The 15054-nt window shown below is 46.0% G+C and overlaps 1 protein-coding gene across 1 annotated transcript in view; it reads right to left on the bottom strand.

The window, feature by feature from the left end:
- The window catches only part of LOC134932925 (putative tetratricopeptide repeat protein 41), a 244185-nt gene that overhangs the window by 100616 nt on the left and 128515 nt on the right, over nt 1-15054 (bottom strand). The window contains exon 6 of the mRNA XM_063927785.1: nt 4628-5081. Within this exon, the coding sequence (XP_063783855.1) occupies nt 4628-5081 (454 nt within the window). The remainder of the gene's footprint in view (nt 1-4627; nt 5082-15054) is intronic.

The following is a 15054-nucleotide window of genomic DNA, read 5'->3' as shown; positions in this document are numbered from 1 at the left end:
AGGTATGCTTAAAACTTGCCTGTCTCTTTATTCCTGAATTAAAAGTGCCCAATTTAGGTCCCCAGTTCACATTATTGTTCCCAGTTCACATTACTATGCCACATAGGGGTATATTCAATTGACATCGGATCCATTCAGACATGCATTTGTCGGAATGGATCCGACAAGGGCTGTTCAAATGGCAAACTCAATTCGACTTTTAAAAAAGTCGAATTGAGATGAGGGAGCGGAGAGGAGGAGATGGGGGGGGGGGGAGGGGGGGAGGGGAGAGCAGCAGGGAGACGGGGGAGAGCAGTGCTACAGCAGCATTGTAGGAGGATGTGGCACTGCCGCCAGACCTCACGGCAGCATCCACCCGGCTCCAGCCATCGGATCATTTTGGGGTATATTGACTTGTCGGATCATTTTGGGGTATATTGAATAGGTTGGAACCCCTTCCGACCTAAAAAAGCTGAAAACTGCCGTCTTTCTGACAGACGGCAGCTTTCGACTTCAATTGAATATACCCCATAGTGTACCCAGTTCACATTATTATGGCACAAAGTATCCCCAGTTTCACATTATTATGTCACACAGTGTCCCCAGTTTCACATTACTATGGCACAAAGTATCCCTAGTTTCACATTATAATGCCACACAATGTGCTCAGCAGAGCCGGCCTTAGGCATAGGCAAACTAGGCAATTGCCTAGGGCATTTGGTATGCTTAGGGGCACCGGCAGCTTCTGCTGATTAAAATGATATGCGGCATGCCTATATTTTGTGTGACTGCGGCTGTATCTGCATACGAAATGCTACATTGCAGTGTATTCCTGGAAATCACTGTAATGTAGCATTTCGTATGCAGATACAGCCAAAGTCGCACACAGAATATAGACATGCTGCATATAATTTGAATCAGCAGAAGCTGCTTGTGCATCCTAGCCACATAGTAATGCAAATAAGAAGATGCATTTTCATAAACAAAAGGCGCCCAACGTTAGCAGAGCTACCAGCTCACTCATGCCAGGCATCTCCTGCAGAACTAGCGGCGGTGCTAGGGGGCACCAACCAAAATCTTGCCTAGGGCATCAAATTGGTTAGGGCCGGCTCTGGTGCTCAGTTCACATTATTATGTCACATAGTGTCCCCAGTTCACATTATTATGTCACAGTGTCCCCAGTTCACATTATTATGGCACAAAGTATCCCCAGCTTCACATTATAATGCCACACAATGTCCTCAGTTCACATTATTATGTCACATAGTGTCCCCAGTTCACATTATTATGTCACACAGCGTCCCCAGTTCACATTATTATGGCACAAAGTATCCCCAGTTTCACATTATAATGCCACACAATGTCCTCAGTTCACATTATTATGCAACAAAGTGTCTCCAGTTCACATTACTATGTCACAGTGTCCCCAGTTCATATTATTATGCCACAAAGTGTCCCCAGTTAACACTATTATGTCACAGTGTCCCCAGTTCACATTATTATGTCAGTGTTCCCAGTTTATATTATGCCACACAGTGTCCTCAGTTAACATTATGTCACAGTGTCCCTAGTTCACATTATTATGCCACAGTGTCCCCAGTTCACATTATTATGTCAGTGTCCCCAGTTCACATTATTATGTCACAGTGCTCCCAGTTTATATTATTATGCCACACAATGTCCCCAGTTCACATTATTATGTCACACTGTGTCCCCAGTTCACATTATTATGTCAGTGTTCCCAGCTCATACTATTATGCCACATAATGTCCCTAGTTCACATTATTATGTCACACTTTGTCCCCAGTTCACACTATAATGCCACACAATGTCACCAGTTCACATTATTATGTCACAGTGTTCCCAGTTCACATTTTTATGTCTGTGTTCTCAGTTCACATTATTATGTCAGTGTCCCCAGTTCACATTATTATGTCACAGAGCTCCCAGTTTATATTATTATGCCACACAATGTCCCCAGTTCACATTATTATGGCACAAAGTGTCCCCAGTTCACATTATAATGCCACATAGTGTCCTCAGTTCACATTATTATGCCACCGTGTCTCCAGTTCACATTACTATGTCACAGTGTCCCCAGTTCATATTATTATGCCACAAAGTGTCCCCAGTTAACATTATTATGTCAGTGTCCCCAGTTCACATTATTATGTCACAGTGTTCCCAGTTCATATTATTATACCACAGTGTACCCAGTTCACATTATGTCAGAGTCCCCAGTGCACATTATTATGTCAGTGTTCCCAGTTTATATTATGCCACACAGTGTCCCCAGTTAACATTATGTCACAGTGTCCCGAGTTCACATTATTATGCCACAGTGTCCCCAGTTCACATTATTATGTCACAGTGCTCCCAGTTTATATTATTATGCCATACAGTGTCCTCAGTTCACATTATTATGCCACAAAGTGTCCCCAGTTCACATTACTATGTCACAGTGTCCTCAGTTCATATTATTATGCCACAAAGTGTCCCCAGTTCACATTATTATGTCAGTGTCCCCAGTTCACATTATTATGTCAGTGTCCCCAGTTAAAATTGTCACATTGTCCCCAGTTCACATTATTATATCACAGTGCTCCCAGTTTATATTATTATGCCACACAGTGTCCCCAGTTATCATTATTATGTCACAGTGTCCCAAGTTCACATTATTATGTCAGTGTTCCCAGTTCATATTATTATGCCACACAGTGTCCCCAGTTCAAATTACTATGTCACAGTGTATCCAGTTCACATTATTATATCAGTGTTCCCAGTTCATATTATTATGCCACATAGTGTCCCCAGTTCACATTATTATGTCACACTGTGTCCCCAGTTCACATTATTATGTCACAGTGTTCCCAGCTCATACTATTATGCCACATAATGTCCCCAGTTCACATTATTATGTCACACTTTGTCCCCAGTTCACACTATAATGCCACACAATGTCACCAGTTCACATTATTATGTCACAGTGTTCCCAGTTCACATTTTTATGTCCGTGTTCTCAGTTCACATTATTATGTCAGTGTCCCCAGTTCACATTATTATGTCACAGTGCTCCCAGTTTATATTATTATGCCACACAATGTCCCCAGTTCACATTATTATGGCACAAAGTGTCCCCAGTTCACATTATAATGCCACATAATGTCCTCAGTTCACATTATTATGCCACAAAGTGTCTCCAGTTCACATTACTATGTCACAGTGTCCCCAGTTCATATTATTATGCCACAAAGTGTCCCCAGTTAACATTATTATGTCACAGTGTCCCCAGTTCACATTATTATGTCAGTGTTCCAAGCTCATACTATTAAGCCACATAATGTCCCCAGTTCACATTATTATGTCACACTTTGTCCCCAGTTCACACTATAATGCCACACAATGTCACCAGTTCACATTATTATGTCACAGTGTTCCCAGTTCACATTTTTATGTCCGTGTTCTCAGTTCATATTATTATGTCACAGTGTCCCCAGTTCATATTATTATGTCACACAGTGTCCCCAGTTCACATTATTATGTCATACTGTGTCCCCAGTTCACATTATAATGCCACACAATGTCCCAAGTTCACATTATTATGCCACAGTGTTACCAGTTCGCATTATTATGCCACACAGTGTCCCCAGTTTACATTATGTCAGTGTCCCCAGTTCGCATTATTATGCCACACAGTGGTCCCCAGTGCACATTATTATGTCACACATTGTTCCCAGTTGACATTATTATGCCACAAAGTGTCCTCAGTTGACATTATCAAGCCACAAAGTGTCCACAGTTGACATTATGACACTGTGTCCCCAGTTCACATTATGTCACACAGTGTCCCCAGTTCGCATTATTATGTCAGTGTTCCCAGTTCACATTATAATGCCACAAAGTGTCCTCAGTTGACATTATCAAGCCACACAGTGTCCCCAGTTCACATTATCATGCCACACAGTGTCCCCAGTTCACATTATTATGACACACTAGGTCTGATTCGGATTTGTACGTCCCTTCAGTTGAGCAATCAAGTTCTAATCAGAATCAGGTCCATAGTGTCCCCAGTTCATTATTATGCCATACAATGTCCCCAGTTCAAATTGTGCCACACAGTGCCACCAATTTACATTATTATGCCACGGTGTGTCCCCACTAGTACTCACTTCAGGGCCCTCCGCTTTGGCCACGGTGTGTGGACTTCAGTTTACTTGATTTTTGAGACATGCTGCTGCATGAGTAGAGAGAAGAGTGGAGCAGTATGACTAGCCTTGATACACTGCAGTGCATAAGGGGGCAGGACACTCCACAAGACTTCTTCCTTCAACTGATGGTGGCTGGTGGATGAGGATAGCAGAATGGTGGGTAAAGTGCGCTCCTACCCACTACGTACCACTTGCTTAATGATAAAATAGTTTGTGGTATGGAAAAGCTTTATCAGTTATATGATATCTATGTTGCTGCGTTACACTGGATATAATATAGTTATGCAGTTATTTAATTTAAAATGATTCCTTGATTTTTTTATTTGTTGATAAACATATTGCAGACTTAAATGTTATTTAAAGCCTATGACATAGCAGACACACTATCTAGCATTTGAACAATAGTTAATTAGCTTTGTCTTTTATATTTACTCATTTACCTGTATTGAGAACATCACTGGCAAAATTTGGTTTGGATTTTTTACCCTTCTTTTTCCATTCACATGACCAACTGTAGTGTTTGATCCAATGATGTATGAGCAATGACCAAAGCTGCTCTGTGGACACTGGTTCCAGATGGCTGTCTCTACAGCTGGACAGGTTGGGGCAGATACGTAGCTCACTTGCCAGGACTGCGAGATGAAGAGCTGTTATTTTCTTTTTCTTGTTTGTAATGCTCTCCAGCAAGGTTTGTGCTACATTTCTGCTTGGCATTGCTAGGTGCTTATAAAAGATGCACAAGCGTTCATCTACATCTGTTATGGCTCCAAACTCTGCCATCTGGACATCTGAACGTAGCATCAGACATTTGTGGGACAGGTGGAAAGTCCTGGTAGTCATGATCATTTTACACTGATGAGGAAGTTTGGGAGAAAGCCATGCAAACCTCTTTGCCTAGTGGTAAAATAAAAGTCATGTTATTTACCCTTGAATAAATGTGCAGAAGTATACAACCTTAATCTATGTTGAAGGGCTATATTCATAATTTGCTGTTCAGTGCAACCCTGCAATATGGACCTTTCCTAACATGTTTGTTTTTGAAAATGACTCTCAGGTCACAGCATTTAGAAAGGTAGCTGATTAATGGTAAATCTCAATTTAATGGCACAACCTATATTCCTCAGTACAACACAAAGCTGCATACTCTCCTCGCGTGTCTGGAAGATCCCTGAATCAGAATCAGTCTGGACTCCTGAAGGTGGGTGCAGACACGATGCACATTCAGGGCCGGTTCTTGGCCTTGTGGCGCCCCGGGCAAAGTATAGGGGCGTGGCTTCAAATGGGGGCGTGGTCAGTTACGCCCCCATTTATGCCCCCTGTAGCGACGCTGAAAGAAAAAATAAAATAAAAAAAAGTATACTTACCATCCCCGTTCCTGATCCAGACCGCTGCAGAACTCCTCCGCCGGCGCCGCTCTTCTTCTCTCCTCTCTTCGATCTATGGGAGACGTTATTACGTCTCTCCCATAGAACAGCATAGACACTAGAGGTCAATTATGACCCCTAATGTCTGTGCCACTATGCTGCGCGGTGCGCGATGACGTCATCGCGCACCGCACAGCAAAGGTCCTCTACATGAAGGGAAACTAGACCGTAGCGTCTAGTTTCCCTTCATGGAGAGGACCTTTGCTGTGTGGTGCGCGATGACGTCATCGCGCACCGCACAACTAAGGTCCTCTCAATGAAGGGAAACTAGACGCTACGCGTCTGGTTCCCTTCAAAGCGGGGGGGCACAGCGGGGCACTGCGGGGGGCACAGTGGCGGATCTTGCCCTGGTGCGGCGCCCTCCGGAAGGCGCCGGCGCCCTCCGGAAGGCGGCGCCCCGGGCAAAAGTACCGCTTGCCCGTGGCAAGATCCGCCACTGTGCACATTGCATCACCAAGACCTACTACCTCAGAAAACAATTAAGTAGCGCATTGCATCCACACCCATTCTTCCTAACTCACCACCCCATCTCCCAAAACGTAAGTAGGAAAAGTAGGCAAGTACAGTATGGTACAACACGAACAGTTAAGATGTTTAAATACCAATTCGGTCCTGAATGAAACTACTTTTTTCACAAATCTTTACATGTGTACTTGAGAAAATAGGATTTTAATTACCTACCAGTAAATCCTTTTCTCGTAGTCCGTAGGGGATACTGGGAATCCATTTAGTACCATGGGGTATAGACGGATCCACTAGGAGCCATTGGCACTATAGAAGTTTGATTAGGTGTGCTGGCTCCTGCCTCTATGCCCCTCCTACCAGACTTAGTCTAGGAAACTGTGCACTAGTAGACTGACATACTTTCAGAGAAGGATATATAAAAGGAAAGTGGTGAGAATTCGAACCAACTCAACCAGAACAAGAGGAAAGCCATGCTAACCAAAACTTGTAATCAGGAACAGCAACAACTGAACCAAACAACATGACTTAACCAAGTAACAGTGCAGGAAAAACTAAGCACCGGCGGGCGCCCAGTATCCCGTACAGACTACGAGAAAAGGATTTACTGGTAGGTAATTAAAATCCTATTTTCTCTTATGTCCTAGGGGATACTGGGAGTGCACTTAGTACCATGGGGAAGTACCAAAGCTCCCAAACCGGGTGGGAGAGTGCTGAGGTTCCTGCAGAACTGACTGACTGACTAAACTGAAGGTCCTCACACGCCAAGGTATCGAACTTGTAAAACCTTGCAAATGTGTTTGAACCCGACCAAGTAGCTGCTCGGCAGAGCTGTAATGCCAAGACACCCCGGGCAGCTGGACAAGAGGAACCCACCGACCTAGTAGAGTGGGCTTGTACAGATTTTGGAATCGGCACGACTGCCGTGGAATAAGCATGCTGGATAGTGAGCCTGATCCAGCGAGCAATTGACTGCTTTGAAGCAGGACACCCAATCTTGTTGGCATCATATAAAACGAACAGCAAGTCCGATTTCCTGTGACGAATAGTTCACTTTACATATACCTTCAAAGGCCTTACAACGTCCAAGGACTTTGAAGTAGCAGAGGCATCAGTAACAACCGGAATCACAATAGGTTGGTTGATGTGAAATGCGGACAACACCTAAGGAAGAAATTGCTGACAAGTCCTGAGTTCAGCTATGTCCTCATGGAAAATCAAGTAAGGGCTCTTGTAAGACAACGCCCCCAGTTCCGACAGAAGTCTTGCTGAAGCCAAGGCCAATAGTGTGACGGTCTTCCATGTAAGGTACTTTACGTCTACCTCCTGTAATGGTTCAAACTATTCTGATTAGAGGAACTGCAGCACCAAATTGAGACCACAAGGTGCCATGGGAGGCACAAAGGGAGGATGGATATGCAGAACACCTTTTAAGAAAGTCTGGACCTCCGGGACAGAAGCCAATTGTTTCAGAAAGAAAATAAACAAGGCCGAAATCTGGACTTTTATGGAGCCTAGATGTAGGCCCACATCCACTCCTGACTGCAGAAAAAACAGGAAACGTCCCAAATGAAATTCCACCACAGAATATTGTCTGCTCACACACCAAGAGACATATTTCTTCCAGATACAATGGTAATGTTTAGACATTACCCCCTTCCTGGCTTGGATCACAGTCAGGATGACCTTGTCAGGTATCCCTCTCCTGGCTAGAATCAGCCGTTCAACTTCCATGCCGTTAAACGTAGCCGCGGTAAGTCTTGGTAGACGAACGGGCCCTGTTGCAGAAGATCCTCGCGAAGAGGCAGAGGCCACGGATCTTCAATCAGCATCTCAAGAAGATCCACATACCAGGCCCATCGTGGCCAGTCCAGAGCAATGAGGATTGCTTGAACCTTTTCCCTTTTTATTCTTTTTAGAATTCTTGGGACCAGAGGAAGTGGAGGAAACACGTACACCAGCTGGTATACCCACAAAGTTGTCAGGGCGTCTACTGCCACAACCTGTGGGTCTCTCGACCTGAAACAATACCGCTTGAGCTTCTTGTTGAGATGAGAGGCCAGCATGTCAATTTGTGGATATCCCCACTGACACGTCAACCACTGGAACACCTCTGTGTGAAGGCCCCATTCCCACGGGTGCAGGTCGTGTCTGCTGAGGAAGTCTACTTCCCAGTTGTCTACTCCCGTAATGAAGACCACCGACAACGCCACAGCGTGTTTTTCCACCCAGAGGAGAATTCTTGACACCTCTGACATTGCGGCTCTGCTTTTCATTCTACGCAGTCGGTTTATGTACATCACCGCCGTCACATTGTCCGACTGGACCTAAATGGCCTTATTCTGAAGAAGGTATGAGGCCTGCAGAAAGGCGTTGTAGATAGCCCTGAGTTCCAGGATGTTTATTGGAAGTATGACTTCCTGACTTGACCATCTTCCCTGAAACTGAACCCCCTGGGTGACTGCACCCCAACCTCTGAGGCTTGTGTCTGTGGTTAACAGAATCCAATCTGAATCCGAACATCCGACCCCCGACTAAGTGAGAAGTCTGTAGCCACCACAGGAGGGAGATCCTGGCTTTTGGGGACAGACAAATTCTCTTGTGCATGTGAAGGTGCGATCTGGACCATTTGTCCAACAGATCCAGCTGGAAGGGCTTCGCATGAAACCTTCTGTACTGAATCACCTCATAAGAGGCCACCATTTTCCCCAGAAGGCGTATGCAGTGATGCACCGAGATCCTGGTTGGCTTCAGGACAGCCCAAACCATCAACTGGATTATCATTGCCTTTTCCAAGGGAAGGAATACTTTCTTGTCCAGTTTCATTCCCAGGAAATGAAGTCTCTGCGTTGGGTCTACGTGAGATTTTGGTAGGTTCAGAATCCACCCGTGATCCAGGAGTAGTCTGGTTGATAGACCAATGTTCTCCAACAACTGATCCCTGGATGGTGCCTTTATCAGATGATCGTCCAGGTACGGAATTATGTTCACTCCTTGTTTGCGGAGCAGTAACATCATCTCTGCCATCACTTTGGTGAACACCCTCGGTGCCGTGGAGAGACCAAATGGCAGGGCCTGGAACTGGTAGTGATAGTCCTGCAGTGCAAACCATAGATAAGCCTGATGAGGCGGCCAGATCAGAAAATGAAGGTATGCAGCCTTGATATCCAGAGACACTAGGAATTCCCCCTCCTCCAGAACTGAGATCACCGCTCTCAGAGACTCCATCTTGAATTTGAACACTCGTAAGTACCGGTTAAACGACTTGAAGTTCAGAATCGGTCTTACCGAACCCTCCGGCTTCGGTACTACAAGCAAGCTGGAATAGTAACCCTTGTTTTGTAAATGAGGTTGAACTGGAACTGCCTTCCAGGCATTGCGGTCCACCGTCATGCGGAAGGTTTTGAGGAAGCAGACCCTGAGCTCTGTTCCTGTGAACCGGCAGTAGCTGGTTTTCGTGGTTTACCTCTAGCACCTCTGGTGGCGGTAGAAGAACCTCTGGTCTTGCCCCTAAACTTGGCAGTCCGAAAGGACTGTAAATTGGATCATGAATAGGCCTTCCCAGCTGGGGGAGCTGCAGAAGGTAGGTATGTGGACATACCCACAATAGCTTTGGAGATCCATTTGTCTATTTCATCTCCAAACACGACCTCGCCTGTGAAAGGTAGGCCCTCCACGACTTTCCTGGAGTCCGCGTCCACAATCCATTGGCGTAGCCATAAGCCCCTGCGTGCCGACACTGCCATAGCTGTAGTGCGTGCATTAAGCAAGCCAATCTCTTTTACGGCTTCCACCACTTCCTGTATATGTTGCAGGAGCAAAATAATCTCCTCGAGGTAAGGTGTCTAACCCCTCAATTAGGTTACTCGACCATTTAGCAATGGCTCGTGTAATCCACCCACATGCTATAGTGGGTTTCTGGGCCACCCCAGCAACTGTATACAAAGATTTGAGCATAGTCTCAATTTTGCAATCAGCAGCGTCTTTTAGGGAGGCTGCACCCGGGACAGGCAATACAATTTTACGTGAGAGCCTGGAGATTGATGCATCCACTATCAGTGGATTTTCCCATTTTTTCCTATCCTCAGGAGGAAAAGGAAAAGATGAGAACAACCTTTTAGGGATTTGAAATGTCTTATCTGGATTAACCCATGGTTCTTCAAACAGGGTATTTAGTTCCTTTGACACAGGAAAAATAGGATTTTAATTACCTACCGGTAAATCCTTTTCTCGTAGTACGTAGAGGATGCTGGGGTTCACATTAGTACCATGGGGTATAGACAGGTCCACTAGGAGCCAGTGGCACTTTAAGAGTTTGAGAGTGTGGGCTGGCTTTTCCCTCTATGCCCCACCTACCAGACTCAGTCTAGAAACTGTGCCCGAGGAGACGGACATCTTCGAGAGAAGGATTTTACACAGATAGTTGAGAGATTCACAACAGCTCACACACAAGGCAAACCAAGCTAACCAGCTTGAAACATCAGCCACGGCTGAACAATGGGGGTCATTCCGAGCTGATCGTAGCTGTGCTAAATTTAGCACAGCTACGATCATGTTCCCAGACATGCGGGGGGACGTCCAGCTAGTCCGCCCTGCATGCCTGTCCGCCCCCCCCCCCCCCCTTGCACAAGTACAAATGCATTACACAGCGGCGATGCTTTTGTACTTGTTGAGTAACTCCCGGCCAGCGCATCTCATGTGGCTGGCCGGGAGTTGCTTGTCGCTGCCCCTGGTCGCAGCAGCTGCTTGTGATGTCACACAGCCGCTGCGGCCCGCCCCACCCACAGGGTCCGGCCACACCTGCGTTGGCCGGACCCCTCCCCCAAAAAGGCGGCCTAACGCCGCCGTGCCGCCTCCTCCCGCCCATCGACCGCCTCTGCCTGTCAATCAGGCAGGGGCGATCGCTAGGGAACGACGGCCTTCGACCGTTCGGCACGCGCCAGCGCACTGCGGCGCCAGCACATGCGCAATTCTGACCCGATTGCTGCGCTGCGAACAGCTGTAGCGAGCAATCGGGTCGGAATGACCCCCAATATTACTTACCAAGTAACAAAACAGTACTTAACCAAGAACTAAGCGGGCGCCCAGCATCCTCTATGGGCTACAAGAAAAGGATTTACCGGTAGGTAATTAAAATCCTATTTTCTCTTATGTCCTAGAGGATGCTGGAGTCCACATTAGTACCATGGGGATGTACCAAAGCTCCCAGAACGGGAGGGGGAGCGCGGAGGCTCCTGCAGAACTGATTGACCAAACATCAGGTCCTCAGAGGCCAAAGTATCAAACTTTTAGAACTTTGTAAACGTGTTCGACCCCGACCAAGTAGCCGCTCGGCAAAGCTGTAAAGCCGAGACACCCCGGGCAGCCGCCCAGGAAGAACCCACCTTACGAGTAGAGTGGGCCTTAACAGACATAGGACACGGCAATCTTACCGTAGAATACGCATGCTGGATAGTGAACCTGATCCAGCGAGAGATTGTCTGCTTAAAAGCAGGACACCCAAGTTTCTTGGGATCATACAGGACAAACAAAGAGTCCGATTTTCTGTGACGAGCAGTACTCTTCACATAGATTTTCAGAGCCCTTACAATATCCAAGGACTTTGATGAAACTGAGGAGTCAGTAGCAACTGGCACCACAATAGATTGGTTGATATGAAATGCCGACACAACCTTCATAAGGAACTGGGGATGTGTCCGGAGCTCAGCTCTATCTTCATAAAAGATCAAGTATGGGCATTTACATGACAAAGCCCCCAACTCCGGCACACGTCTAGCAGAAGACAAGGCCAACAAAGTGACGGCCTTCCACGTGAGAAACTTGACCTCAACCCTCTGTAGAGGCTCAAATTAGTCCGACTGGAGGAAGTGCAGCACCACGTTAAGATCCCAATGTGCCGTAGGCGGCACAAAGAAAGGTTGGATGTGCAGAACTCCCTTCAAAAAGGTCTGAACTTCACAGCCAACTGTTTCTGGAAGAAAATGGATAGGGATGAAATCTGAACCTTTACGGAACCTAATCTCAGGCCCATATCCACACCTGCTTGGAGGAAGAGGAGAAATTGTCCAAGTTTAAACTCCACCATAGGAAACTTCTTGGATTCACACGAAGACACATACTTTTTCGAAATGCAATGGTAATGCTTTGACATTACTCCTTTCCTAGCCTGTATCAGGGTAGGAATAACCTTGTTCGGAATGCCATTCCAAGCTACTACCTGGCGTTCAACCTCCATGCCATCAAACGTAGCCGCGGTGAGTCTTGACAAGCGAACGGCCCCTGCTGCAGCAGGTCCTCCTGAAGAGGAAGTGGCCTCGACTCTTCTATCAGTAGATCCAGAAGATCCGCATACCAAGCCCTTCTTGGCCAGTCCGGAGCAATGAGGATTGCCTGAACTCTTGTTCTCCTTATGAGTTTTAGAACTCTTGGAATGAGTGGAAGTGGAGGAAACACGTACACCGACTGGAACACCCACACAGTCACTAGGGCGTCCACCGCCACTGCTTGCGAGTCCCTCGACCTGGAACAATATTGCAAAGCTTCTTGTTGAGACGAGTAGCCATCATGTCTATTTTGGGTATGCCCCAAAGATCTGTTTCCTCCTTGAACACCTCCGGATGGAGACCCCACTCTCCTGGATGGAGATCGTGTGTGCTGAGGAAGTCCGCTTCCCAGTTGTCTACTCCCGGAATGAAGATTGCTGACAGCGCCAACGCGTGTTTTTCTGCCCAGAGGATGATTCTTGTTACCTCTGACATTGCAGCTCTGCTCTTTGTTCTGCCCTGTCAGTTTGTGTAAGCCACTGTCGTTACACTGTCCGACTGCACATGAATGGCCCGATTTCTAAGAAGATGGGCCGCTTGGAGAAGACCGTTGTAGACGGCTCTAGTTACAGAATGTTTATCGGCAGGCCGGCTTCCAGACTTGACCAACTTCCCCTTGAGTGACTGCACCCCAGCCCCGGAGACTTGCATCCGTGGTTAGAAGGATCCAGTCCTGAATCCCGAACCTGCGGCCCTCCAGAAGGTGAGGTAATTGCAACCACCAGAGGAGTGAGATCCTAGCCTTTGGTAACAGACATATTCTCTGGTGCATGTGTAGATGAGATCCCGACCATTTGTCCAGGAGATCCAGTTGGAAGGACCGAGCATGAAATCTCCCGTACTGCAGAGCCTCGTAAGTGGCCACCATCTTCCCCAGAAGGCGAATGCACTGATGAACCGACACCCGGGCTGGCTTCAAAACATCCCGGACCATTGTTTGTATCACCAACACTTTTTCCTCTGGAAGAAACACCCTCTGCACTTCCGTGTCGAGGATCCTTCCCAGAAATGACAACCTCCTGTAAAAACAATTCAACATCACTTTTATCCATTGTTTCCAAATCCTCAAGTAACGTGTCTGACCACTTTACTATAGCTTTGGAAATCCATGCACAGGCAATAGTGGGACGTAGAATCGCCCTATGAGCCGTGTATATGGATTTGAGCGTAGTATCAATTTTGCGATCAGCTGGCTCCTTTATGGCGGTAGATCCTGGAAAAGGTAAAACCACCTTTTTCGAGAGTCTGGATACAGACACGTCCACTATGGGTGGGTTTTCCCATTTTTTCCTATCCTCCTCAGGGAAGGGGAAAGCAACCAGAACCCTTCTAGGGATCTGGAATTTTTTCTCCGGGTTTTCCCATGCTTTCTCAAAAATAGCATTTAATTCGGGGGGCGGACCCACCATGTGATTTTAGAGGTAGCTTGGATACGCTCTTGTATACACTAGTATGTCGATTAATATAATAACCTATAATGTGAAGGGTCTGAATAGTCCTCAAAAAAGGACTAAAGTATTCCTCTTTCTGAAACAAGTTAGGGGAGATCTAGTATTCCTACAGGAGACGCATTTCAGAGGCATAGGCAAACGCAGGGGGGGTTTCCGGTTGCACGGAAACCCCCCTCTTCTTGAGAAGTGGCTAAAATGATGACAACAATGGTCATGGTAAATAATACTATTACCAGAACTGCCGCCACATCATGCAATTTTTGGGACAGCAGAGCTGCTGCACATGCCCAGATGCCCAGTGGTAGCAGCTTCTTCTACCAAGTTTGCTGTGTGTGTGGATCTGAGTCCTCAATCAGTGCACTGAACCAGAGTGTAGCTACCAGGAAGAAGAGACAGAAGCCTTACCATAAGGTGGAAGAATGTGTTCTTAGAAAGTGCAGTACTGGTTCTATTATGTTTGTGTATTTATTTATTATGGTATGTTTAACCTTTTTTCTGACCACTTATTTATATTATTTAAGTATGTATGATACAGCCTATACTAGAGATCATCTATAGGGTTAAATATAAATACTATATTCCATACAGTATACAATGTATAAAAAGACCACTGTTCAGAGTCGTTACTAGTTTCTTCTACCGCTCCCCCAGACTCCTGCAATTGCTCCAATGTTCCGCAGAGTGGGAAACTGTGGACTGCATTTGGAAACCCCCCTCAAGAAATCCTGCGTTTGCCACTGAGAGGTACTTCGCATCCTGAATTACGTTCTAAACCTTATCCGGTAGTTATACATGCATGTGACCATAATAAAAAAAACGTGGAGTTGCCATAAAGATCCCAGCTCATTTGCATTTGGAGTCGGATAAAATAGTTAAAGATAAAAGAGGTAGATTCCTTATAATAGTGGGCAAACTTAATAATGTTCCCATTACTTTGATTAATGCATTCGTCCCAAATGTTAACCAAGCCTCTTTTTTCGCCTCTTTGGATTCTAAAATAGCCCAACATAGGAAAGGTGACATCTTGATGGCAGGAGATTTTAATACAATTCTTCACCATAGATTAGATCGGTCCCATTCCCTACCTTCTTCTCAATCTCAAACTAGTAACCAAAATTCTAAAGCTTTATTGTCTTTACTCAAAATCATTTATTGTTCGTTTCTTGGAGAGTCCTTTTGCTAAAGATTAACCTCAACCGCTGACCGC

The sequence above is a fragment of the Pseudophryne corroboree genome, chromosome 6 (assembly GCF_028390025.1).
Source record: "Pseudophryne corroboree isolate aPseCor3 chromosome 6, aPseCor3.hap2, whole genome shotgun sequence".
NCBI lineage: Eukaryota > Metazoa > Chordata > Amphibia > Anura > Myobatrachidae > Pseudophryne > Pseudophryne corroboree.
The sequence above is the reverse complement of the archived record's forward strand: the minus strand, read 5'-3'. Positions and strand labels throughout refer to the sequence as shown.